At 36.0% G+C, this 27682-nt stretch overlaps 4 protein-coding genes across 6 annotated transcripts; 3 read left to right on the forward strand and 1 right to left on the reverse strand.

Annotated features, from left to right (window-relative positions):
- The first annotated feature begins 669 nt into the window (after nucleotides 1-669).
- LOC127251922 (beta-galactosidase-like) lies at nucleotides 670-4819 on the forward strand. The gene is made up of 18 exons (XM_051275871.1): nucleotides 670-1020; nucleotides 1113-1208; nucleotides 1301-1413; nucleotides 1514-1580; nucleotides 1668-1760; nucleotides 1843-1986; nucleotides 2065-2153; nucleotides 2237-2342; nucleotides 2436-2523; nucleotides 2611-2729; nucleotides 2797-2961; nucleotides 3038-3213; nucleotides 3296-3405; nucleotides 3504-3613; nucleotides 3676-3786; nucleotides 3867-3980; nucleotides 4070-4275; nucleotides 4382-4819. Exons 1-18 carry the CDS (start codon nucleotides 853-855, stop codon nucleotides 4488-4490), a joined length of 2184 nt encoding a protein of 727 aa, XP_051131828.1. The 5' UTR covers nucleotides 670-852; the 3' UTR covers nucleotides 4491-4819.
- A 1466-nt stretch (nucleotides 4820-6285) lies between these two features.
- LOC127251747 (beta-galactosidase-like) lies at nucleotides 6286-10674 on the forward strand. Its single transcript, XM_051275598.1, has 18 exons — nucleotides 6286-6844; nucleotides 6937-7032; nucleotides 7125-7237; nucleotides 7305-7371; nucleotides 7470-7562; nucleotides 7646-7789; nucleotides 7865-7953; nucleotides 8043-8148; nucleotides 8243-8330; nucleotides 8428-8546; nucleotides 8622-8786; nucleotides 8870-9045; nucleotides 9138-9247; nucleotides 9328-9437; nucleotides 9521-9631; nucleotides 9733-9843; nucleotides 9958-10163; nucleotides 10258-10674. The coding sequence occupies exons 1-18, from the start codon at nucleotides 6632-6634 to the stop codon at nucleotides 10364-10366; spliced, it is 2226 nt and encodes a 741-aa protein (XP_051131555.1). The 5' UTR covers nucleotides 6286-6631; the 3' UTR covers nucleotides 10367-10674.
- Nucleotides 10675-10781: 107 nt separating this feature from the next.
- LOC127251748 (uncharacterized) lies at nucleotides 10782-14522 on the reverse strand. 2 transcript variants are annotated; one of them, XM_051275600.1, is made up of 6 exons: nucleotides 14314-14522; nucleotides 13974-14067; nucleotides 13368-13557; nucleotides 12484-12687; nucleotides 11841-12140; nucleotides 10782-11760 (listed from the first exon to the last, which is right to left on the reverse strand). In XM_051275600.1, exons 1-6 carry the CDS (start codon nucleotides 14503-14505, stop codon nucleotides 10782-10784), a joined length of 1959 nt encoding a protein of 652 aa, XP_051131557.1. In that variant the 5' UTR covers nucleotides 14506-14522. The 2 variants fall into 2 exon arrangements, with proteins under 2 accessions (XP_051131557.1, XP_051131556.1); XM_051275599.1 differs by having other exon boundaries at nucleotides 13974-14163.
- Nucleotides 14523-19122: 4600 nt separating this feature from the next.
- Nucleotides 19123-21205, forward strand: LOC127252049 (probable polyamine oxidase 5). Of its 2 annotated transcripts, XM_051276048.1 has the most exons (2): nucleotides 19478-19734; nucleotides 19809-21205. In XM_051276048.1, the coding sequence occupies exons 1-2, from the start codon at nucleotides 19618-19620 to the stop codon at nucleotides 21126-21128; spliced, it is 1437 nt and encodes a 478-aa protein (XP_051132005.1). In that variant the 5' UTR covers nucleotides 19478-19617; the 3' UTR covers nucleotides 21129-21205. The 2 variants fall into 2 exon arrangements, with proteins under 2 accessions (XP_051132003.1, XP_051132005.1); XM_051276046.1 differs by having other exon boundaries at nucleotides 19123-21205.
- Nucleotides 21206-27682: the final 6477 nt, after the last annotated feature.

The following is a 27682-nucleotide window of genomic DNA, read 5'->3' on the forward strand; positions in this document are numbered from 1 at the left end:
GGTTTTGAATTTGATTGGATGACAAAAATAGGTATGAAATGAGATGTATAAATTGCATGATGTAAAATAGCATAAAAAAATACATGCAAACACATCCTAGTTATTTAGGTGTGTTTCTTTTCCGTATTAATTAAATTTCGAAGTTTGAGAGTAATATTTAATATAATATCATGCGATTTTTTTTTGAAAAATATATATTCAAATAATAAAAATTAATAGAAAAACAAAAAAAATATATATGTATTTTATTAATAATAGGACCAGCTTGCTCATTTCAATTTTAACTTGGCAAATTTTAGTTTCATCTAGATAAAAGTTTTTAAAAATTTTAAAGAACTAAATATTTACTATGATATTTATAAAAATATATATATATATATTTTATTGATATTGTTTTGCAAAAATTATTTTAGAAGTACAAAAATTTCAAAATTATCTAAAAACACAGTGCATAACTTCCAACTTCCGTGTATTTTAATAATCATATCCACATATAAAATAATAATAATAATAAATAAAATATGATAGTAAAAAAACTTCCCTTCCTTTTCGATTGTATAATTTTTGTCGCACCACAAAAAAAATTAGGGCTTCAAAGAAGTTGCAGGCTACGGCGATTGCGAATTTGGATGAGACTCAAGTTCTCTTCCTTGTCAGCAATGGTGAGCTCCAATCCAAAGCGATTCATCCACAGTGGGGTCGGTCCCATCACTTTTCAATCTCTTCTCTATAAAGAAGCTGCTTCAGCGTCTCCCATTTCCTCACACTACACTCCACACTCTTGTCTTCACGCAACACAATACTCACACCACACCACCAACAGTTACACAAGCATCTTCGCTCCCCAAAAGAATGGAAGCAATCTCGAGAATCAAACCATTTCTATTCCTACTGTTTTTGTCGCTCGCATGTTCTTCTGTGATAGCCACTGTTTCATACGACGACAAAGCCATTATCATCAATGGCAGGAGGAGGATACTCATTTCTGGCTCCATTCACTATCCTAGAAGCACCCCTGAGGTATCCAACATTTTTCAATTTTTAATAATCTCCTTCTTAATTATAATTAGTTTGATGATTTAGCCTCTTAATGAAAATAATCCTGTGAGCAGATGTGGCCTGATCTTATACAAAAGGCTAAAGATGGAGGATTGGATGTAATTCAGACTTATGTGTTCTGGAATGGCCACGAACCGTCTCCCGGAAAAGTAATGCATTGCTTGTAAAATCTAGACATTGCTCAGTCTTCTGTTGACTCAGCAGAAGGAAATGAAACCAATATGTCTTCATGTTCTTGCAGTATAATTTTGAGGGACGATTCGATCTTGTCAAGTTCATCAAACTCGTGCACCAGGCCGGGCTCTACGTCCACCTCCGAATAGGTCCATATGTTTGTGCAGAGTGGAATTTTGGGTAACATTATATCCACAATGTATATTGGATTGTTGAAGATGAGGCAAAATCACTTATGGCTGCAACGTACTCTGTTTTGATCCTCTGTTTCTCGATGCAGGGGATTTCCGGTGTGGCTGAAATATGTCCGTGGAATCGAATTTAGAACAGACAATCAGCCTTTCAAGGTTTGGCACGCGCCCTGTCCTTGTCCTTTTCCGCGCCTTATTCAATATATACATACGACAGTTATTCATTGATTGTGATTGTAAAAGGTCGCGATGCAAAGATTTGTCGTGCATATCGTCAACATGATGAAGTCACAGAATTTGTTTGAGCCTCAGGGAGGGCCTATAATCATGTCGCAGGTGGGAGGTGCTTTTCGTCGTTGCCTTTTCTTATAAATACAAAACTTGCAAACTTTTGTATCTAATCAATATAAGGTCACAGATAGAAAATGAGTACGGACCCATAGAGTGGGAGATTGGCGCTCCCGGCAAAGCTTACACTGCATGGGCTGCAAAAATGGCTGTGTCGACAAACACAGGTGTTCCATGGGTGATGTGCAAACAAGAAACTGCCCCTGATCCTGTTGTAAGAAATTTTCTCAAACTTTTTCTATCTTTATCTTATGTTTGGATAATTTCGGCGCTCATAGCATTTCTCTTACAGATCGATGCCTGCAACGGATTCTATTGCGAAGGTTTCCGTCCTAACAAACCGAATAAGCCCAAGATGTGGACTGAAGTCTGGAGTGGCTGGTAAGAAACTGAACATACAATCAGTTCTTTCCATTTTCTTCATCTTTGTTTCGATCATCATCGATCTTATTTGAGTCCTGCAGGTTTACACAGTATGGCGGACCGCCTCCTCACAGGCCTGCAGAAGACTTGGCATTTGCAGTGGCAAGGTTTGTCCAGAACAATGGCTCCTTCTTCAACTATTACATGGTAACGTATAGCTATTCAAAACAGGCGCATTTTGTCGAAGAAAGAAGGAATCCGAATAGCTAGCTCATGCTTATTCCTTTTCGTTGTCCACAGTATCATGGAGGAACCAATTTTGGTCGAACTGCAGCCGGCCTTTTCATCGCCACAAGCTACGATTACGATGCTCCAATTGATGAATACGGTAACTAACAACATTACTGTCGCGAAACCTGTTAATTTTAGCTCTCGCGCGCCATGTTCGTAATCTGTTTGATACGCTGCGTAACAGGGCTTCTGAACCAGCCGAAATGGGGGCACCTCAGAGATCTACACAGAGCAATCAAGCAATGCGAGCCTGCTTTAGTTTCGTCGTATCCAACAGTCACTTGGCCCGGCAAAAATCAAGAGGTAACTTAAGTGATTATGTTCTCTATTAATCGACTGCGCCTCATCGAGCTGATTATCCCATCCTCAGGTTCATGTATTCACATCAAAGTCGGGAGCTTGCGCTGCGTTTCTTGCCAACTACGACACAACGTACTCCACGAAGCTGACATTCCGGAACGTGCAATACGATTTGCCTCCATGGTCCATCAGCATTCTTCCCGACTGCAAGACTGCAGTATATAACACTGCTAGAGTTAGTAAAACTTTATAGTACAAGAAGCTAAGAATGTATCAGATTTTTTACTAACGGATGGGATTGGAATTTGCAGATTGGCTTCAGAAGCTCCCCGGCAAAGATGGTGCCGGTGGGCAGTGGGTTCGCGTGGCAATCATACAGCGAGGCGACTCCTGCTGCAGACGACAGCGACGTGCTCGGAATGCAAGGTTTGTGGGAGCAAACATACGTCACAAAAGACTCGTCGGATTACTTATGGTACATGACACAGTAAGTTCACTCAGCTCATGATATCCTTATGAATTATCAATGGTTGTTTTGTTATCTCACGCGGCGCTTCGATCCTGTGCAGAGTCGACATATCTTCTAATGAAGGGTTTCTGAAGAGCGGGCAGTGGCCATATCTCACAGTCATGTCGGCTGGCCACGCGCTGCACGTCTTCATCAACGGTCAGCTTTCAGGTAACAAGACAATGCACCCATGAACTAACTGTATGAAGCCTATGATCGGTCTTATTACAGCTTCTCATGAGGTTGTGGTTCGATTATGACGATGATAGGGACGGTGTATGGCAGCTTGGGCAACCCCAAATTAACGTTCAACGGCTACGTGAACTTGAGAGCTGGAGTTAACAAGATTGCTCTACTTTCCGTGGCTGTTGGGCTACCGGTGAGTTGAGCAATTTCCTTACAGTTTCTGTTTCGAGTTCTGTAATAATCGATCCATGGCAGAATGGAGGGCTGCACTATGAGAAATGGAACACGGGAATACTTGGCCCGGTGACTCTGAAAGGCCTCAACGAAGGGACTCGCGACTTGTCGAAGCAAAGATGGTCTTACAAGGTCTGTCATGCTCAACGAAGTTCGTTCATCTAAACATAAAAAAGCTTGTCTGATTCTTTCTCTGTATTTCCATCGATTAGGCTGGTCTGAGGGGCGAAGCCACGAGCCTTGTAACTAACGGAGGAAGTTCTTCTTCGATCGAGTGGGTAGAGGGGTCCCTAATAGCCCAAAAGCAGCCTCTAACATGGTACAAGGTGAGCTGATTCATGATCATCAATGCATAAATTTTAGATCATCTTCAAAACACTATGATGAAGATGAACTGAAAGTGTTGGTGGTGCAGACAACATTCAATGCTCCGGCAGGGAATGATCCGTTGGCTTTGGACATGATAAGCATGGGGAAAGGAGAAATATGGGTGAATGGGCAGAGCATAGGGCGACACTGGCCGGGATACATAGCCAAAGGCGACTGCGGCGGCTGCGACTACGCCGGAACTTTCAGTGAGAAGAAATGCCAGAGTGGCTGCGGTCAGCCCTCCCAGAGATGGTACAGTATTTCATTCATCACTTCCATTTTCATTACCTCCTCGTCTTTGCAAGAAAGTTCGATTCTTTATATATATATATATATATATGTATGTGTGTGTATTCAGGTACCATGTGCCAAGATCATGGCTGAAACCAGGAGGGAATGTGTTGGTAGTGTTCGAAGAGTGGGGTGGAGACCCAACCAGGATCACTTTGGTCAAGAGAACACACTAAGTCCTGTTACCAACAATACACACAATATATACATACATACATTATACGTACATACAGATGCAAAGTACTAGTCAAAGAATCTATACATACATATATATATATATAGTGGAGTTTCATATTAGGTTTGGGGAAGAAAGTCATTCTCCTATTTGTTAAGTATAAAAAAAGTGTTGAGACTGTGTAAATTAGAAGCACGACTTTATGTATTCTAGGTTTTGCTTTGAAGAAAGCGCTGGAATTAGTATTGGGCCTCACTTGATTGAAGAAATGCAATAGACCTTAATGGGCTGATCTTTATGTAAATTTGAACCAGCCCATTTTATGTATTATTTATTTGCTATAGATCATCTATCACAAGACCTGAATATGGGAATTGGGATCACTCATTGGATATATTTTGTATTGATGGCATACAAAAAAGTGAATGGTATTTTGAAAGTTACGTTTTTGTTTTCTTCCCAATGAATATAAGTATCTCAATGATATTTGTACTACAAAATTTCTTGAAAGATTAAGATAAGTCCCCAAAAAATAAGCATATGTATAGTCACGACAAAGACTGAAAAAATATCAAAATCAATAGTCTGCGTGCCGACACTCAACATAAATAAAGTGGTGGGTCTCTCTATTTTAATTTGATAAGATTACAAAAATAAATAAGTAAATCAAAAAATAAAAATATGTATATAGTAATTAAACCATTCATTATGGCTATGGCAAAGCGTAAATGTCATTAATGTTTAAGATTGGTGCCCATGTCCAACCATATCTTGCTTGAAATTCTTGGCGAAATATCTATCTGGGTTTTAACTACTTTTAACGATGAGAATAAGATTGCTATTTTAGAAACCTTTTCTTTACTGCAAAAATCTTGTGAACAGACACCAATAGTTGTTATTAGGCACTATGATCTGATCTATATAAATCAGTATCTAGCTGGAATGATTATTTAAATATATATCTGTGAGCCTGTGTGTCCCTGTGTGTGTGTATGGATAACTCTTGACAGACAATTCTGTATTGCAACTCGTGAGTGAGTGATTAATGTTAGCAATGATCGAATTATTATTATTACTTTGGGCTTTGACAGCACTTCCTGACCATCACATTTATATGGATATAAAAGACTCTATTTATGCACGTGTTTGATTCATGATAAAAATAAAGTGTAAGATCAAGATTCACAAATACATTCAAGAAAACCCTATTTAAAAAATTAAAAAAAAAAAAAAAAAATCCCACCTGGTAAGGATGCATGTAATGATTTTATTGGTGGGTGCCTAACTGGATTCTTGACTTCATATGAACTCCATTTTCTTTCTGTTCACATGTTCTAAATGAGATGATTTATATGTGGCCAAAACAATTAAGTAAGGGATATATAAATACACGAAGGAGGTGGCCCTAATTGTCGAAGGTGGGTATCCCCAATTAATAATCTCATAGCCCCTTTGTGGATCAGATCTACACATGTGAGATTTATGCAAACAATTCTCTGGTTAGGGTTCAAATTAACTATAACAAGCCTCACTCAATATATCCAATCAGATCAAGAACCAGTGACATACCAAGAACCCTAACCAGTCTATTGCTTGGATTATGCAATAATTGATTAATTAAGTATCAGCAATTATTGTAGCTGCACTGTTAGTATCGGAAATAAATGCATCCAATGTGACAAAGCACCCATCACTCACAACATTAAAAAAAGATCTAATTTTTATTTTTTTATTATTTTTAAAGCTTCCACCATTCTTCTTCGCCCTGCACTGCCCTGCGTTCGAGGAGGCCAAGAATATATATTTTCTGAGCGAGGGTGAGCTGGAAATGGTGATTGGCGAGCATTTCACCACTCCCACCTCAGAGAATGAAATTCTTCAGAGAGCCCACCAATGAAACCAGGCAACGTGTATAACCATCACTACAAATTCATTTCTATAATGTCCCTTTCAGAAAGAGCTAACATTAAACAAGCAAGAGGGATCATTTGCCCCTCTCTCTCTCTCTCTCTCTCTCTCTCTCTCTCTCCTTTTCAAACTTATATTTGCAGAGAGAGAAGTTCCCTAGTTTATTGAAGGGACTTTGATTTGAACAGCAGAGGAATTTGGTTGTGCTTTGTAGAGTTTCTGTTCAAATGAGCTATGGGTTCTTCTTCAATATGGGGAATGATGAGGACGAAGGTGTTGATTGTGACTTTGCTTTTTGTGGCCTTCAATGTGATGGTGTTTACACTGCTCTACACATTCCCTTCTGTTAGATCCAACGTTTCCTACGATGGCAAAGCTTTTATCATCAATGGCAAGCGAAGGATTCTTGTCTCTGGTTCAATTCACTATCCCAGAAGTACCCCTGGGGTAAATCCAATCAACCTTTTGATATAAATACAAAATTATTCCTGATTGTTCTTTCCAATACTTTACTGCTACTGGTTTTCTGGGGTGGATAGATGTGGCCTGATCTCATACAAAAGGCTAAAGATGGAGGCGTCGATGTTATTCAGACATATGTATTCTGGAATGGCCATGAACCATCACCTGGACAAGTAACTAACTTGCAATTGATTTTGGAAGATGACTTAAGCCAGCCAATCAATTAATCAATCAATCTTTGTTTTATGTTTGTGTGTATGTGCAGTATCATTTTGAGGGAAGGTTTGATCTTGTCAAGTTCATCAAGACTGTACATCAGGCAGGACTTTATGTTCATCTCAGGATTGGCCCTCATGTTTGTGCTGAATGGAATTTTGGGTAATCTCACTTGCCAATGTTGTAGTTTAGTTTTGATTGGGAACATACTTACAAGTTTTCGATGCAGGGGCTTCCCTGTTTGGCTGAAATATGTGCCGGGAATAGAGTTCAGGACAAACAATACATCGTTCGAGGTTGCTCCCGCTTGTTTACTGAATGCATAGGTTGATTACATTGTTCAATTAACGACGTTCTTGATTGTTCGTTCCTTCATTGTTGGATTGTGATGAAGGTGGCAATGCAACGGTTTGTAGAAAAGGTCGTCTCGTTGATGAAGTCGGAGAAGTTGTTTGGGCCACAAGGAGGGCCAATAATCATGTCTCAGGTTCAAAATCTTTGCTTGCCATTAGCTTTACTTTCCATGAATCCATTTTGGCTCTTGATCATCTTTATGAAATGAAAATGCAGATAGAGAATGAATACGGACCGATTGAATGGGAAATCGGGGCTCCTGGCACAAATTATACTCTGTGGGCAGCTAAAATGGCTCTCGAATTGGACACCGGTGTTCCATGGATTATGTGTAAACAAGACACTGCTCCTGATCCCATTGTAAAGACTTCCTACCGTCTCCCTGTAAGAACTTTTACCTACAAATTTCTTCCATTTACTGTGTAAATTCTGCAGATCGATACCTGCAATGGCTTCTACTGTGAAAATTTTCATCCCAACAAACCGTATAAGCCCAAGATGTGGACCGAAGCCTGGACTGGATGGTGAATGATTTGAGATATCAGTTGTGATCTTCATCATTGAATCCTCAATTCAATCAGGTCACTCTATCTCCTGTATGTCTGTCTGTTAGGTTTACACAGTTTGGTGAGACATCTACCCACAGACCGGTCGAAGACTTGGCCTTTGCTGTGGCGAGGTTCGTCCAGAATAATGGTTCGTACTTCAACTATTACATGGTAATTTTAGTTTTCCATTTGGGAGCATTGTCCAAGGATTAGAAATGAATTTGGAAGAAATGTGACTTACATTTTGTTGCTCGGCTGCCTGCAGTACCACGGAGGAACTAATCTTGGTCGGATTTCAGCTGGTCTTTTCGTTGCCACCAGCTATGACTACGATGCGCCAATAGATGAATATGGTAACATCTGATATCAGGATACTGTATGCCTTGCCTGGACATGGTGTGTGACTCTGACTTAAGTTTATGCACTGCTGTTTGTATGGGAACCAAATAGGACTTCTAAACGAGCCAAAATGGGGGCACCTGAGGAATTTACATAAAGCGATTAAGCAATGCGAACCGGTTTTAGTTTCATCTTATCCCAACATTTCATGGCCTGGAAGAAACCAAGAGGTAGTTTAGAAATCATGAAAATTTCTCTGGCCAACTCATTCTACAATACTATCAATCACCTGTTTCTGTTCCCAGGTTCATGCGTTCACCTCCAAGACCGGAGAATGTGCTGCTTTTCTTTCCAACTATGACCCGATGTATCCTACAAACTTGACATTTCGCAATGTGCAATATGAGTTGCCGCCATGGTCCATCAGTATCCTGCCTGACTGCAAGACTGTAGTTTATAATACTGCAATAGTAAGAAGATAACCTCGATAGGTTGGCGAGCAAATATGAATCACAGTCATGTTTTGTAATTTTGGATTACAATAATGTTGCAGATTACCTCCAAAAGCTCCACGGCGCAGATGGTGCCTGCAGGTGTTGAATTAAAATGGCAGTCTTACAGTGAAGAGATTCCTTCTGCTGAAGACAATGATGCACTCAAGGTGGCAGGCTTGTTGGAGCAAACAAATCTTACCAGAGACAACACTGATTATTTATGGTACCTGATACAGTAAGTTTTGTCATAGCTATTTGTGGCTACATATAATCTCTCCAAACTGGAAGCTATGTACCGTTACCTTAAGTACCTGCTGCTTTTTGCAGAGTTAACATATCTTCCAATGAAGGGTTCCTAAAGACTGGACAATGGCCGCAACTCACGGTTATGTCAGCAGGCCATGCCTTAAATGTCTTCATCAATGGCAAGTGGTCAGGTACATTGTTGTTCATCCTCTCTTCAACACTATGCCACAGCCATTTTCATGTTCATAAGCTGCTTCTCGTTTTGTTGTAGGGAGCGTGTACGGGAGCCTGAAGAGCCCAAAGCTTACTTTTAGGGGATATGTGAACTTGAGAGCTGGTGTTAACAAGATATCATTGCTTAGCATCACTGTTGGCCTACCGGTTTGTTAAAATCTTCACAATTATACACAGAACTAGGTTTAGATGGAACAATTACCAAATCAACTTCATTCAATCCATCTCAGAATGGAGGCCTGCACTACGAGAAGTGGAACACAGGAGTTCTTGGTCCGGTCACTTTGAAGGGTGTCAATGAGGGGACCCGAGACTTGTCCAATCAGAGATGGTCTTACAAGGTTAATCCTGATCCATAAATGTCATGAGTTCTAAATATTTATACAGTTAATACAAGAATAAAGCATTATTGGATTTACCCTTGCATATTCGGCATGGATAGGTTGGACTGAAAGGTGAATCACTACAGCTTCACACTATTGGTGGAAGCTCTTCTGTTAAGTGGGTAGAGGGATCAGCGTTTGCTCAAAAGCAACCTCTGACTTGGCATAGAGTGAGCCATGGCTTAGCACATTTAAAATAAATCTTTAATCAAGATTCAACATCTTCATCTACCTGATGCACACTTGTGCTAATATGGACATGATCCTGTTTTGGTCTTTTCCAGGCAACATTCGATGCGCCTAAAGGAAATGATCCACTGGGATTGGATATGGCCAGCATGGCAAAAGGGGAAGTGTGGATTAACGGAAACAGCATTGGAAGGCACTGGCCTGGATACCTAGCATCAGGGCAATGTAGTGGGTGCAGTTACAATGGCACATTCACTGAGAAGAAATGCAGGAGGAATTGTGGTCAGCCATCTCAGAGATGGTAAAATTAAAAAAATTCATGATCAGTTGAATGTATATTACCTGGTTCATTTGAGTAGACTTTATAACACCCTTGTAAAACTGTGAATGTGCAGGTACCACCTTCCACGTTCATGGATGAAACCAAGAGGGAACCTGTTAGTGGTGTTTGAAGAATGGGGAGGTGACCCATCAAAAATCTCTTTAGTTAAGAGAACAGTATGAACTGGAATACAGCGTACAGGGTATACAGGGATTCTATATATTCAATTATTTATCTTCAGTCTTTGTTTCTGAAGCTCTGCAAGCCTCTTGATTGTTTTGGAGATGACAATGGTCCAGGCAATAGATTCTTCCAACAGCAATAGATACCACAATTCTTCCACCTTGAATATACAGGCAAGGTAGTGGGAACAGGGCCTTCGTTAGCATAGGGCCAGATTTGTAAAATGATGCATAGTACCAGAAAAATAAATGTAGGCAACTTATAGAACAGAAAATTTCAATAATTACAAAGTTCAGTGGTCTATATACTCCTGTATTGTTTGTCCTTGTCGATTACCTGATCACATGTGTAGCTTGTAGTGAGTGATGAACATTTTCTACACAATTGCAATCCCTTCTTTTAGGTTATGAGCTCTTAGATATTCAAAGCATTGCACACGAAATCCATATCCTTACTTGGACATACATCTTTTCCCTGGCGTCTCCACCTGACTAGCCTTGCAGATAGATCCCTTTGCATATTTATGCCCTCATCATCGATATTGAGTTGAAGTAACCTCTTAATACACATCAACAAATAATTGCTTGCCTTAAGTTTCAGTTGGAAAATGAAATTCAGTGCATCCTCTTCAGTTTCGAATTTAGAAGGAGAAATAGTTTCTGCCACATCTGTTATGTGAAAGACAGTTTTACATCCTTCAACAGCTTCAGATTGGGTACACTGTTCAATCCACCTCCTAGCTGAGTCCGCACACTGATTATATTTCCATCTTTTCTGGTTTTGTACCATATTTGGTTTGTCTGAGAGCTTGAGGATGGTTCCAGTAGCTGCATAATGCAAAATTAAAGAACAACTTGCTTCATCTAGGTGGTTAAGATGCACAAGCAAGATGCCTAATGGGATCCTCCTAACTAACAGGAACTGGAGAGTGCCAAGCTCTTTGGTATTGGAGATGAAAGTGTTAGATTTTGTTCCTAAGAACCTAGTATACATGCTTTTAAGTTCACCAAGCCACAACATAACTGTCCAGGTATTGCCCTCATTGGAACTTTTTTCATCCTTATCTAGTAATTTGAACCTTGTAATCTGCTTCCCATGAACTCTTGTTCCCTTGTCACATTTAGTTGAGCTGGAGCACTTCCAAGTCCATACTTCTGACATTTTGACCAGGCAATCAATCATGAGAGACTGGAATGACAGATCAATAGGGTTCAGAAACCATGCAATAAATCTTGCTGCAGCAGTAGACTTAGATACTTGAACATCATGCATTATATAAGGTTTGGCTGACAGAGCAATGGTGGCAGAACTGAAACTTTCAGTAGCACTTTCATTGTAAAAGAGCAACATTGTTGCAAAATAGAACCATTGAGGGAAGTTCAACACCAAAGCCCTGAAAAGCAAGAAAATAAACAGTTAAAGATTAAAAAATAAAGGGGCTCAAATGATATTGTTTTGAACAGAAAAATGTACCACACAGATTTATGATCTATTGCATTTAACTTGGTTTCAGCTTCCTTTGAATGTGTGCGTAAATGGCTCCCATACAGAGCTTCTGGACCATCTAGTTTGTTAAGCAAAAGCTGAAAGTATTCATGACAAATAGGTCCAGCCAAAATTCTAGATAGATGATGTTCATGGGGAAAGTATGCTTGAGAAAATGGGAGCTTCAATCCAACTTCCATTGACAAACCCCACCACATAGGTTTGGAAATCACATCTAGTACTTGCTGAGCAAAGTCGATCTGTAATTCCATTACAGAAGCCAAACCCCTGTAACAAAATGCAATTCACCACTTGAGTACAACAGTAGTATGATTATCATAACCATGATCTTTATTGAGCATCAAGTTTAAAGGAAACAAGATAGATTGTGGTATAATGAGATTTCTGTTTTCAAAAAATGATCTTGCATCCATTTTATTTCAAATGATATAACATTTGATAATTTTTTGGATCAGGCCGCTTACAATAGGAGTAATTACTCAGCATGAATGTAACTGTTATGATAGAATGCTAACAATAATTAAAATCCACTTAACGCTTTTATCTATCTGGTGGAATTTCACTGTCTAATGATATACTCAAATTTTCTACATAAAGATATTATACTTACGTCATTAAGAACCAACTATGCAACAAGGCCCTTGTCTCAATGAACATTACGGGAGAAACCACGAGGCAAAGTAACTTGGATCTCCACTCTAGTCTGTTGTGTATCTCCATGCTGAAAGAAAGAAAGGGCCTTTCCACAATTTCCTGCAAAATTTCGGATATATCTTTCTTCAAATTTATTGGATCTAAATGCCATAACAGCAACCTGCAAAACAATATATTTCAGAGGTGGAAAAGCTTTAGCCATATTTGCCACTTACAGATATCATAAACTAAGCCTCGTATACATGATTTTTTAATTCCGTATAGTTCAGATTTATAAGTGGGCAATGATAGATACATACAAAATTTTACACTCACTAATTAAAGGCTGTATTCTGATCCTTAAGCAATAAGTTTTACTCCTATAGAACCAAAGTAACATCATGGAACACCAAGTGCACTATGCATGGACAAATGCTTAAGCTTGAACCTTGCAATCAATTTACATCTTTGTATTCCTTAACTTACTGATTCAATGATTTTAAAATGCACAATAGATCAAATCAGAATCAAACATTCAAACAATAAATAAAAAAAAGATTCAAAATCGATAAAGATTTTCTGATGAAACAAACCAAGTCAGATGAGAGCTTTAATATGTTGCTTATTCAATGATAACAACAGATTTTAAAGCACGCATTAGCTGCAGCAGGAGAAAATTATAAAGCAGAATAAAGCATGTCTTTCCCTCTTGCGTTGCTCCTGAAGTTAAACACTAGAGTCCTATAAAAAGTAAGATTAAGGTAACCGTATAACGTATCTGACAGTAACAACAATTTTTACCATGGCATATGGAATCACTAGCCAATGAGTCCAGCTAATACTCAAAGTTAGCACACACACCTTAAAGGTACCACTTCATTCCCAAAGTTGAATTCATCACGACCATGGCCAAGTAAGTTGGCAGCAGCCAAAATTCTGGGATCATTGATCTTCATTCCAAAATTAATACTTGATGGTGTTACTCGCTGAAAACAGGGAGCCAGAGATGCCATTCTTATGACAGCATATAAGAGTGAATTGCATAGATCCCCTGCAGCACAAAATATGGATATGGATAATGTTCTGAATAATTTACAATTGGGATCATGAGATGTTTAGAGAGCCTGTGCATATCTCAGGTATTTGTATTTCTTTAGCCTATCAAAATGGTATTTCATGGGTGATGTACTTATAACATATTATAGATGGCATTGCAGGGTAATGAATGCTAGTGAACTATATGATTTCAGGACTTCCCCTTTAAATCATGAGAGAGATGTCTATAGAGTTCCCATATCATAGATAGAGACTGAAAAGCTTGCTTGAAGCTAATTTCTTGTTTGATAATTTTGTTGAATGTCTAAACAATATGTAAGATATCCACATCGCTCAGGCAAAATCTATAGAAGATCATGCGACATAAAAATCAGTACTAGATGAGAATGGAAAGATAAAGCATAGATTAACCTTTCTGTCCCTCTATTTTCTTTAAAATGTCAACACAAGCTTCCATAATATCAGCACAGTCACTTTTTGACACCATTCCTCCCACTCTTAAGACCTGCTCTTTGTCGATAGTCAGCATCTTGCACTCAATCGAAGAAGAAAGTGTAGCAACAATTGTTTTCAAAGTAAATTCAATCATCGAATCATAGACCTGCGTAAAATTAGTAAAAGTAACAACAATAATAATAAATCATAATTAAGACAAACAAATCGATAAAAAAAGCAATCGAATCAACGAAAGTTACGACATTTGTCACATTCAAATTTTTGTATTAATGTTTACAGCATCATCGGAGCCGACCTGAGGAGCCGTGAAGCACATGAGAGACAGCGCAGTGTCCAGAATGCGAACCCTAGGAACTTCGTGCAAGTTGAGTGACCGGTTCAGATCAGAGACAGAACTATCTACATCCACTCTCGCCGTCGAGTCTTGAGATCGGAGGTAGGACCCGACCGCCGCGAAGAGAGAGTTTATCTCCGGAAGCCTCGACATGGGATCAGATCAGAGAAGAGTAGAGACGCAGTTCGATTTCCCGCCAAAAGGGTCGCTGAAAAGGTATTTATACTCGGACTATTATTGAGCACTTTCGGGTCGGATCCTATCAACAACGATCTGGGTCAATGAATTCGATCCATTTTTAATTGTTGGGTTTTGGAGGATCGGGTTCAGATCCGGACCCACAAAATTCCTCTCTTTCGAGAAGTCCGGAATTAGGATCCGATCCATTTTTAGTAAGTGGGCATTTGGCCCAAATTACAATAAATCTCAAATGTTGTTTTTCTTGGGGAGGTTGCTAAGCTATTTCCATAAACCGCTTTTTATTCGGTGTTGATAATAATAATTATTTAATTTTAATCAATGATTGAGATTGAACAATAAAATATATATTTATATATTCGATAAATTAAAAATCAACTCATCTCATAAATATATATTATATATTTAAGAAAGACAAGAAATATTTTGATCAGTGAAATGTGTGCCAATAAATCTGGACTGAGTTGCTACCTAATCTCTATATATATCCATCTTAAGGATAATCAAAGCACAATTTTATTTATTTATTATTATTATTATTATTGATCGGACAAATTATATGTACATTGTGTTGTGTGGCTCAAGACTTTTTTGGGACTGGTTTTGGAGTTTTTTTTTTTTTGGGCCTATTTAATTTAAAATATAGTATTAAATATTTTTCTTGACACAAAATTAATTTTTGTTTTAATATAAAATAAAGATACAAAATTAAGCACCAATTCCTTCCCAATAATAACTGAAGGATCGTCATGGTTACCAAATAAAATATATGCTACAGTCCAACTATTTTTTAGATCCAAGATAAGGATTAAATTTAATCTGTGTGTCGGTTAAGTATTTCAATTGTGAAAAGTAAGAGTAAATGAAAGCATTATGAAAAGGGTAAGGGGAAAATAAAAGATAGGGTTTGTTTACTTGTGCGTATATATAGGGATGTCAAATGGGGCGGGGTAGCCCCGCATCCGCCTCGGATCCGGTCTTAATGGAGCGAGTTCGAGTTTAAAAAATTTGATTCGGGGCGGGTTGTGAATTTTGAGTTTTCGATCCGGCCGGTTCGGGGTGAGTTACGGATTTTACTATAAATCCACTTCACTTTGAACCCGAATCCGGATATTTTAATAATTATTATAATTTATTTATTTATACAATATAAATTATATTATTTTTTATTTAAAAATTTTTAAATATAAAATAGAATTTTAATTCTAAATCAAATTTATGTTCGCATTTGTTTCTCTTATCATTATCTTTATAATTGCGACTACAGCTGACCGCCATCGCTGCGAACTATGATCAATATTTGATTGTTCTTATTTTTAGGACGGTAGTTTTTTGGTACTTTGACGCATACTTTTTTTTAGTATTAAATTATTTTTTAAAAAATATTTTATTCTTTTTTTGAAAAAACAAAAAAAACAGATTTGTCGGGTTGGCCCCGAATTCAGAGGGTTCGAGATGGGACGGATCCTGGAGCCGGGTTGAAGTGGGGCAGGGCGGGTCTTGAGTCCTAATATTTTCTAGCGGGGCGAGTCCCGGGGTCTGCAAAATCCGTCCCGAACCCGCCCCGTTGACATCCCCAGGTATATATATTTTTCCTTTTTTATAAAAAAAAAAAAACCAAAAAAAGGGGAATAGTAGCTAAAATATAATACTCTCTCCGTCTAACTGAAATGTTACTATTTTTTATTTTCGTCCGTCTCAAAACAAGGTTACTATTTCTTAATTTAGTAATTGTATTACTTACCTAACATAATAAATACCCTTTCAACTTACAATATATTGCATAAATGTCATTACTTTTACATTACACCATACTAATATGGGTATTTTTGTATTTTTCACTATAATCCAATATAATACTAATATTAAAAAATCTACGTAAAAAAATAAATGTCACCCTTCTAATGGCACGGAGGGAGTAGTATTTTTAAATGAAAAATGTGTACTAGATGCTTTTTTTTAAAAAAAAAAATATATAATTAAATTAAAAAATGTGTGTGTGAGTAAACAATCCTATGTGAAAATATATGGTGTTCGTATATACTTGAGATAAATATATTATGTTATTTTATTTTAAAAATGTTTTAATATATTAAATATATATAGTAAACAAACCTTTATTTCTATTTTTATATTTATATAGTAAATTATTTTTATTGAAAAATATTATAATTAAAATATATTATATATATCATCTAAATGTATGCTTAAATTTTTTGACATATACATTTTAATGTGGATCTATATTTTTGTTTTGACAAATAAAAATATTTTTTTATAATAATTCTATAAAGAAGTTAGGAATAGCCTATGATGATATATGAATGAACTTCTGACCTTGAGGTTATGGTTCAAATTTCGATGTTTCAAGTAATCTATTATACATGATTCGCTTACTATGATTTATTTGTCAGGTAACCGCGGATTATCGAGTCATTTTTAAAAAATAAAAATACATTAATATATTTGATCTCGTTAGTTGATCCGGAAAATTGCAAGTGACCTAATGAAGTCCACTAGTCAAGATAGCCTTCATTAAATGCACACCCATATATACAAACCTCTTTCTCTCTCTCTATATATATTTATATATATATATGTGTGTGTGTGAATTTGGGTGCTCAAGGTGATCGAGTAGCTAGGGTTTGGAACTCAAAGGAATAAAAATAAAAATAATAATTTACTAATGGAGGTGGATTAATTCAGAAGCCAAATTATTATTATTACTTCATCCGTCTCATAACAAAGTATCAATTTTTTCATTTTACTCCGTTCCATAACAAAATATTCATTTATTTTTTTAGTAATTGTATTATCTACCTAACATTACAAATACCCTTACAACTTATAATATATTACACAAATGTCATTATCTTTATATCACATATACTAATAAGGTTATTTTAGTCATTTCTAACTTATTCCTACTGTAGTCCAATATAATACTAATATTTCTAAAATTACGTCCAAAAAGCAAATGAATACTTATTTTTGGGATGGAGGGAGTATTATTTTTCACAATGATATATAAATATATATGGGTTGCAAATTTAGTATGGATCCGACTAAGTCAATATGATGCTAATTTGATTGAATCAATATATATACTATAGGAGTGACCGACATATATTTATACATATCTGAACATATATTATGTTATAAGATAACATATTCTGAATTATAATATAATATCTGATGTATTATAAATGTAGTGAGATATGCATAAATATACACTGATCACTCGTGTACCATATATTACTTGACATATAACAGCTGCTCCTATATATATATATATTAATTATATTGTTACGTGATGGCATGATGGACATTGTGGTAGTCAACTTATCTATGCATCATTACAACATGTTTAGCTTTCAAATCGATCCCTCTAAGCATTATTAATTATTGAATTTTACAATTAAGCTTCGTTCGGGGCATCTTCTTTCATTATTACATTGTGGGATGGGATCCACGGCAATCAACAAATCATTATACGCAAAAAAGGAACCTATTATTATTATTACTACTACTACTACTACTACTATTAATATTATTATCCATATGAAAAGAAATTAAAGTTGAATCAAATTATGGCCCTATGGACGATATGATCTTTAATTAATTTAGTATGTAACAAAAAAAAAAAAAAAAAGAAATGAAACAAAAATTACATCAAGTCTCTTTCAATGCAACTTTGGATTTGGATGATTTCCTTTAATCCAAACCCTTTATGGCTTTCCAACATTTAAAATCAAATCAAGATGCTCCAATATCTTCACTGCATTCTATGAAGATTGGATGCGGCCGCTGTTGTTTAATTTTATTTAATTATCTATTCTATTCAATTCAATTCAATTCACCATCAAAATTATTTAATTAATTAATTAAGCATATCTTTCTGATATACTGCATAATTAATAACGCCAATAAGTCAAATACTAATGATATTATCCTGCAATTTATATATGTTGTCACAAATCAATTAGAAATTAAATAACCTGATTGTTTATTTGTCAATAATGATTATATATATTTTTCATCTCGTCCAAATTAATTAAGTAACACGTGGCACGATCCTGGGGGTGTAAAAGCAGTATAAAGGAAGGGCGGAGATCGATTGTGTAAAATGAAAGAGAGAGTGAAAGTCATTGACCAACGAGGACCGTTGAGAGTGTGGTTTCAGTTGAGGTGGGCCGTCCGTTTACTCATTTCACATGTGTGGTTGGTGATTATTATTATTATTATTATTATTATTATTATTATTATTATTTCTTGAGTAATTAATTATTAATGCAGATGTAGGTTCCTTAATGATAGTAATTAATTGAATTAATGACACAGGATGACTAAATTAAGTAGTAATTTATTACGTTCGTGGGTGTCAGTCGTCATTTGACTGGCCAGCTTGCAGAAAGGAGGGCTCATCCAACACTGCACCAACTAATTAATGTAGTAATGTATAGTCGATAGGTATGTATGTATGTATGTACAGCCATACAGACAGACATGGCTAGGGTTGGAAAAAACGTGTTCGGTACAAGGAGGTTATGTTTATAAAAACGTGGTGGGAGGAAAGGATGGGGGAAATGCGACATCTTGTCATTTTATTTATTAATTTGGCTTTTAAATTAAGTTACAACAACTGTTCATTGAAGAACACGAAAAACAAAAGTGAGGAGGGATTCCATCGCAAAGCACAAATAGGCCTTCGCCTTATATATCCGCTCCAGTAAACTGATTGTTCTTCACTTCGTCCTCACCCACTCACTTACTCGCAGCTGGTCGCCATAACTCATCGATCGACCTTTTTTGGGGGGTTGTAATTGATTGATTCGCCTTTGCTTGTTGTGCAGATCGTGAGGAGGAAAATGGTGGGGAAAAGGCCCAGAATTGTGATAATTGGAGCCGGGATGGCAGGGCTCACTGCTGCCAACAAGCTCTACAAATCGAGCAGCTCCAAGCAGCTTTTCGAGCTGATGATTGTGGAGGGCGGAAGCAGGATTGGCGGCAGGATTAATTCGTCGGAGTTTTGCGGGGACGGGATTGAGTTGGGGGCGACCTGGATCCATGGAATTGAGGGCAGTCCGGTTTACGAAATTGCGCAGGAATCGGGGCTGCTCCGCTCTGAGAAGCCATGGGAGTGTATGGACGGGATTCGAGAAGATCTCGTCACTGCAGCCGAAGGTGGGCATGTCCTCAATCCATCTCTCGTCGACCCTGTCTCCAGATTGTTCGAGAATCTGATGAATTTCATTCAGGGAAAGGCGATTGATGACCAAATCGGGCTGAGTTCCGAAATGTTGACGCAGCTGTCGCGCCGTTTGGGGGCTGAGAACGGAACCCTAAGCGTCGGAGCTTTTCTCCGGCAGGGTTTGGAGGCTTATTGGGGCTTTCCGGCCGACCGCCCGGAGGTAAACGGCGTTGGGAATTGGACCAGGAACAGCCTGGAGGAAGCCATTTACGCGATGAACGAGAGCGTACAGCGGACTTTCACGTCGGCCGACGATTTGGGGACTTTGGATTACAATGCTGAGAGAGAGTATGTAATGTTTCCCGGGGAAGAGATTACCATAGCCAGAGGCTACTCCAGCGTAATCGAATCTTTGGCTTCTGTCCTGCCGGAAGGGATGATCCAATTAGGCCGGAAAGTTGAGAGGATCCAATGGCAGCCTGCCGGCGGCGGCTGCACCAACGGCTCACTCCACCCGGAAAATGGCCACGGCCATGAAAGCCGACCGGTGGTGCTGCATTTTTCCGACGGATCCACCATGTCTGCGGATCACGTGATCGTCACAGTTTCGCTGGGAGTTCTGAAGCGTGGGGTTAGCCAAGATTGTGGCATGTTTGATCCTCCACTGTCAAGTGTGAAGACCGGCGCGATTTCAAGGCTTGGTTACGGGGTTGTGAACAAGGTGTTCTTGGAGGTTGATCAGGAATCCGAGGATGTAAAGCTCCCCTTCTTGCAAATGGTGTTCCACAAACCCGATTCCGAATTCAGGAGCCACAAGATTCCTAAGTGGATCAGGAGGACATCCTTCTTGCATCCGATCTACCAGAATTCAAGAGTCGTCCTGTCCTGGTTCACCGGGGAAGATGCCCTCGAGCTCGAGTCCCTCCCGGAGGAGGAAATCATCCAGGGATTCGCCGCAACTCTCTCAAACTTGTTGCCATCAAAATCCAATCACAAGATTCATCAATATCATAATCACCATCATCAAAATGGCGATCAGCTCTGCAATGGGAATGAAATCAAGGCTGAGGGAAGAGCAGCAGTCCCCGATGGGAATCAGATCAAGTTTGGGAAGGTAATGAGGACCCGATGGGGGTCGAATCCCCTCTTCCTCGGATCATACAGCTACATCGCCGTGGGATCAACCATAGACGACATGGACACACTGGCGGAGCCATTGCCGCAAAGAAGCAGCCATGAATCAACTCCGCCGCTGCAAATTCTATTCGCCGGAGAAGCCACGCACAGAACACACTACTCGACCACTCACGGGGCATACTTCAGTGGGCTCAGAGAAGCCAACAGGATTCTTAAACATTACAGCTCTAGTACTACTGCAGGTGTATGAATATGAATATGAATATGAATATGATCATTTCTTGTTGCAGCAGCATTAGTAATTAAACTAGTCAGACCTTTGATTTTTCTTTTGGGGTATTTTTTTTTTTATTTATTTCCAATTTGGGTTTTTTATTTTCCTTTTTAAAGTTTTAATTTTTATTCTTGGTTTTGGTTTTGGTTTTGGCAGAATATGAGAATGGAACATGCTTAATTATCACCACTATCTACTTATTTACATTAATCTCAGAGATAATCCATTTGATCTTAATTCTGTGTCTTATTAGGATTGATTATTGATTCTTGATTCTTGAAGAGGACAGTGAAGGCTCAAACATGTCTTGGGGGAAAATGAAAACGAAAACGAAAGGTAAGAGAGATGAGGTGGAGATAGAGACGTGTGTTGGAATTGCATTAATTAATTATAAGATAGATAGCTTTCTTGATTATCAAATTTATTTCATCTTCTATTGAATTAATTAATAAATAAGTAGTGTGATTGTTTTTGTTTTTGTTTTTGTTCTTGATTGCGCCCTGTAATGTAACCCTTGAATTTCTTGTCACATTGGCATCCTATGCTCTCATGGAGTATATTATCACTAATCCTCTTCTTCTTCAAATAACAGCCTCAAAAGCAACACCTATGGACCCATTTTCGGACATGACTAAGGTCCCACGTCAACTTAGTAATTTGGACTATGTTCAGTCCTGCCAATTCAAAATGCCCCCCACCCCACCCCATGTGATTAACTACATTACATTACAGTACACCCACACGTCCAACCAACTAGAGTGAATAATATATATATATATATATATATATCAGCAAAGCTAGGTTTGGTGAAAAACAGAAAAAAAGATTTAATTTTTGGCAAGCCCTGATGATGGGAACCAAATGAGAGTGAATGCAGAGAAAAGGGGGACAGAAAATGAGCTGGGAAAGAATCTTGGAAGCAGATAGATATATACTAGAGTCAAATTAAAGGTAGAGGTAAGTGAAGAAGCACTTGCCAATTGCCTTTGCAGGGGACCCCATAAGATAATCACTATATATACATACATACATACATATATATATATATATATCTTGTGCAAAATTTCATTGGAACTAAATTCAGATCGAGAATAATTATCACCTATTACCAAAATAATGTCTTTAATTAACTAAGTAGCATAAATGCTTCTTCTTCTTCTTCTTCTTCTTCTTGCACCCTCTCCATCCATGTTTGATTACCTCTGCCATTAACTGAGACATTTCAATACCCACTTGGGGTGGGGAGTGTAATAGATTTCTCTAGACACCATATCATTTCTGAAAATATTTGATTTTGTCTGTCACAATTTGATGGAGACAAAAGAATGGTTCCCTAACTTGTACAAAAGAAATTTAATATATGAAATTGACACTTTCACATATCCACAAACAAATCTACATGGGACTGTCTCTGGATCCCAATATTCAATTTCTTGATTCTACCTAGCTAAGTTATTATTATTATTATTATTATGTTCATTACTAATCTTGTAGTTATGTCAGATAAGTGGTTTTTTTTGTTGTGTAATAAGTAGTAGCATATTTTACCCAGAAAGGCAAAGCAGAAGCATTATTCCGTAAATGATAACTTATTTAATTTTCTTAAAAGATAAAAAAAAAAAAGTGGGATTTATTTATTTTGGTTGGGTTGATATATATATATATATATCTATATATGTTATGTAGGGTATTGTTGTTGGGTAACATTGAAATGTCAAAATCAATAGAGCTGTTGATGATCAATACTCTATTATTGTAAAACATTTTGCAGTACTTCCTCCCAAAAAAATATAGGAATGGTCCACTTTATGTCTCTTTTGCCTCATCAGGGTTTCAATCACTCTTTGATGATTGAGTAGTCTACATTCATACATATATACATTATTGTAATAATGGAAATTTTTTAAGAATTCAACTTGTAATTGAAATGATTAATTAGATGCCCCACAACTCATCTCTCCCCCTTAGAGGCTAAGCAAATTAAAACATGTTTACTACAATTTCAATTTGTGGGGTGGGGTTATTTTATCTATCTATATATATATATATATATATATATGAATAATCATCATTGTTGTGTTACTTTCACTAACCATGATTCTTCTATTCTTGTGGGGTTTCTTACCATAAAGACTACTACTAATATATAGTAGTATAAATTATATCCAACTATCATTAAAACTTTAATGATTTACCTTTTAATTATATTCTTTGACTGGCCATTGTTTCTGTGACAAGTGTTTAAATTTGGTGTGTGTACATTTCCTACTTTTGTTAATTACCTCATCTGACCTCACCATTACTTGTAATTAATTGTGCATTGCCTAATCATGCCCTTTTTCACAAGGTTAATGATGTCCCTATTTTCTAAATAAATCTGCATCATTGCTCCCATATTAGCTAGTTTGCTATATATGTATAAATTTATATCTATATGTAAGTATGTATAGACAGAGATAGAGATAAATAGATTTGCATGTGTTTTTCTTTCTTTTCTTTTTTTTTTTTCATATTTTTTTATTTGTTTTCCAATAATTTCAGCTGGGATTTATTTATTTATTATATTTGTGTGCGTTTGTTGCATCAAATCACTATAAATGTTTTTTTTTTTTTTTTTTATTAAAAAAGTCATTCTATTATTTTTCTTATTATTCAAATTGATAAATAATGAAAAGATGGCCCATATTTTGATTTGCAAATCTAAGAAGAATTTCGTCGGAATTTATGATGAATTATTTATTTACCCAACTTTTTCCCCTAGCCCAGAAATTTTATATATAAATATAACTATAATTATTATAGAGGGCAAGCTTTACAAGACTAATAATTATGACATCTCCCTACTCGTTAATAATTAAATATTGGATTAATGTGGATAAATTAAACACTTGTATAGATAAATATTGCATGAAAGCAAGTGGTTAATTAGGTCCTTGTTACTTTGATGAATTTCAAAATTCAAACACAGTACTATAGGATATTGTGCACTAACAGATATCACGTAATATTGATTTCTTCAAATTAGCACAGTAATAATTCCCGACTAATTATAAAATTGTATATAATATGAAGGTATAAATTAGCATGATGTCAATTATATATTTTAAGTGGAGGCATAAATATAATAAAGTTTCTTAATAATACGAAGTTTAGAGATCATAATTATCTCTTACTTATAATAATCTATCATTTGTATAATTCATAAACAAATATTTTTTGTTAAAATGTGCATAAGACAATTATTTAAATTTTGATCCCAAATTCAGATATATAAATCATCTTCACAATATTCATTGCGGCAAAACTATATTTACACATTTATTATAGAAAATCAATGAAATCTTTTTTTTTTAAAAACAAAAATTGCAAAATTTTGATTAGAAATAATTAAAGATCCAAATCAAAACCACAAAATTTGACCCAAGAAAAAGCAAGCACTTAAATTTGCAAAGATTTATTTCTTTTATGAATGTTTTGTATAAACTTAGGGAGTGTTTTATTGTAATTTGGGAACTGAAGTAGAAATTGACTTTGAATTAAGATATTTTTATAAATGAGAGTAATACTTTAATAAAGGCCGAATTCCATATCAATATTATATTTTAGAATAATAAAACTTTATATAATCCAAATAATTTATATATTTAAGATAAATTAATTTATAAAAATAATAAACATAAACGATATATAACTATATTTATTTATTTAAAAAAGAATTAATTGATATAAAAAATAAAAAATATAATGACAGCTCTGTAGTTGAACTTGCAATTTCACACCAATATATATTTATTTTATTAACATTGAGATTAATTAATAAATAATATAGTTTAGGTTTCATATTTTCGTTTTTAGTTTTTATTTGAATATAATATTTTTAAATTAAAAGTGTTAGTTAATAATAATAATAATAATAATAATAATGTGAGGTCCCACAGTGTGTTTTACACTTGTTGTTACTATAATAACTTTTTACAATAATTCAAATAGTATAATTTTTTTTTTTTATAATTAAACTGAATCAACGTGTTCTTTTTACTTAATTATAAATTTTAATAAAATCAATTATTTATAATTTTTATAGTATATATTTTTAGTAAAATATTTTTAAAAAGTAATAAAAATTGACTTACTCAAATAATATTACAATTTTTAATATCTAATAATTAAATAAAATATCATAATTTTTAAAATACTAAGACGTGACAATCACATGTTTCTTTTCATTTTTTTTTTTTTAAATCTTCTAGTACTATTTATTCATTTAATTTCATTAAAAGTGTCTATGTTACTATAGACACGAAGATGACAAGTGAACTTGTTTTGTTAGGCCTAGTTTGTAACGTATTATGTTTAGTTATCGAGTAGCGACTGCATATTTTCATGTTATAAAAAAAATAATAATAATAACTTTAAGTCTACCTGCCACACATTATTCGCCTAGTGTAATTTACTTTATTGAACATAATTTATAGAGTATTAGAGTCAATCGGAATTTATCCGAGACGTATCGATTGTGAATTCTCATATTATAAAGAAAAAATAAAATAAAACAATAATAATAATAATATTTGTGTAGTTCAGGGAGAGAAACATAAACGGACAGGGTTGATTATGCAATACTACACTATTATTGGTACATTGTTGCAGTAATATTATTACAGGGGCCAACGTGCAATACACAAATATATAAACATACATACGTATTATGTACTGTATTATATTATTGGTACTTGGTAGTATATTGTAATCGTATGTATATATAATATATATATATAAATGAACAGGGGATTCAGTACAAAACAAAATTGGGAAATAAATAATGGCACGTGGCTTCTGAGACTGTTTTATTTATCATGTTACACCAACTGTAAGTTTCTATTTTTGGATCGACCATGCTGTTTCTTTCCTATATTTAATACTCTTTCCGTCCCAAACAAGGTGCAACATTTATTTTTGGCATGGGTTTTTAGGTGGGTAGTACTAAGTAGGATAATTTAAAAATTAGGTGATGTGATGGAAAGAGAAATATATATTTTATTTTTTTATTTAGATGATGTGAGGAGATAAAGTGTCAAGCAGAAATTAAATATAATTAATTATTTCTTATATTGAAAATATTGCAGAGTGTTTGAGACATACCAAAAATGAAATATTGCAGGGTGTTTGGGACGGAGGGAGTATATATATTACTCTCTCCGTCCCATATACAGGTCTGCTACATTGTAGACACGGTATTTTAAGAACGATGTAATTAGTAGATAATTAAGAATGTATTAGTGAAAATAATTATCCTATAATATAAATAATTATAAATTAAGATTAAGATAACTAATTAGTTTAATTAAAATAAAAAAATAAATTAAAAAATTTAAAATGAAATTAAAGTGTTAATTCATTTTCCAAAAAAAAGAAAGTGACATGGAATATGAGACGGATAGAAACGACGACGTGGACGGAGGGAGTATTATATATTTCATCGTATCATTATGTAATCAGGTGTAAGTATTAATTGCTTAATATTTTTGGGAAGGAGGATTTAAATATGTAAATAAATAAAATACTAATAAAATGAACCCACCCAGCCATCTTAATATGGTCTTTTCAAATAATTAATTTTCCCACACCACAATAATTTGTTACTAATATGAGGATTATTAATATTATTATTTCTCCCAGAAATAAATCACTTCCATCTTCACCATGGATTTAATAATATGGACAGACAATTTGATTCTTAATCTTGATATGTTGTAATAAAGCCCCGACACTGTGACCCCATTATTATTATTACATTATATTCCACAACACATATCTCTATCCTATCCTATGTATCTTTTATTTGCACCACACTTTATCATTACCTATTTTTATTTGATTATCTCCCTCCATAAATGACCAAACATTTAAATTACCCATAAAAATTTAATTTGACCCAAAGTGTATTTGGGCTCAGTATCATAGAAACATATATTCTACTCTATTGGCCCAATAAATATCTCGCCCAAATAGGCTTATTCAATTATAGGCCCAATACAAAAATAAAAGAAACGTCCAAAATTGTACTACTAATAAAAACCACATAATTAAAAATTAGAATTAACATAATAATCAAGGCTTACCATTTTCTTTACACAAAAAAAAAAAAAAATACTAACTTCAAAGCTGCCACTGTCAGTACCCGCGCCAGGTCAAAACCCTAGTCAACGTTCCCTGGGGGTTATCCAGAATCTTCTTCCCCGCACATTGTATCCCCACCGTCGATCTCATCGTTGCAATCGCAGCCGTCGGATAAAAACTGGAGGAACTCCACGTCAGCATCGCCGGGGGCGGCTTCTCCCCACCACCGCCGCGCCTCCGCAAATTCCGGCCCACGCTCGCCGCCGGACCGCCTCCCGGCGCCGCCGAGGTCGACGCTGGCCATTACGGAGGAATCCGAGTCGGAGAAAGACGACCCGCAGGACTCCTCGTTCCCGTTGATGGTGACGTAAGCCGACGGCAATGGCTGGAAGACGACGGTGGCGGAGTAC

This window comes from Andrographis paniculata, unplaced genomic scaffold, assembly GCF_009805555.1.
Source record: "Andrographis paniculata isolate CXL003 unplaced genomic scaffold, ASM980555v1 Contig45END, whole genome shotgun sequence".
Lineage (NCBI taxonomy): Eukaryota > Viridiplantae > Streptophyta > Magnoliopsida > Lamiales > Acanthaceae > Andrographis > Andrographis paniculata.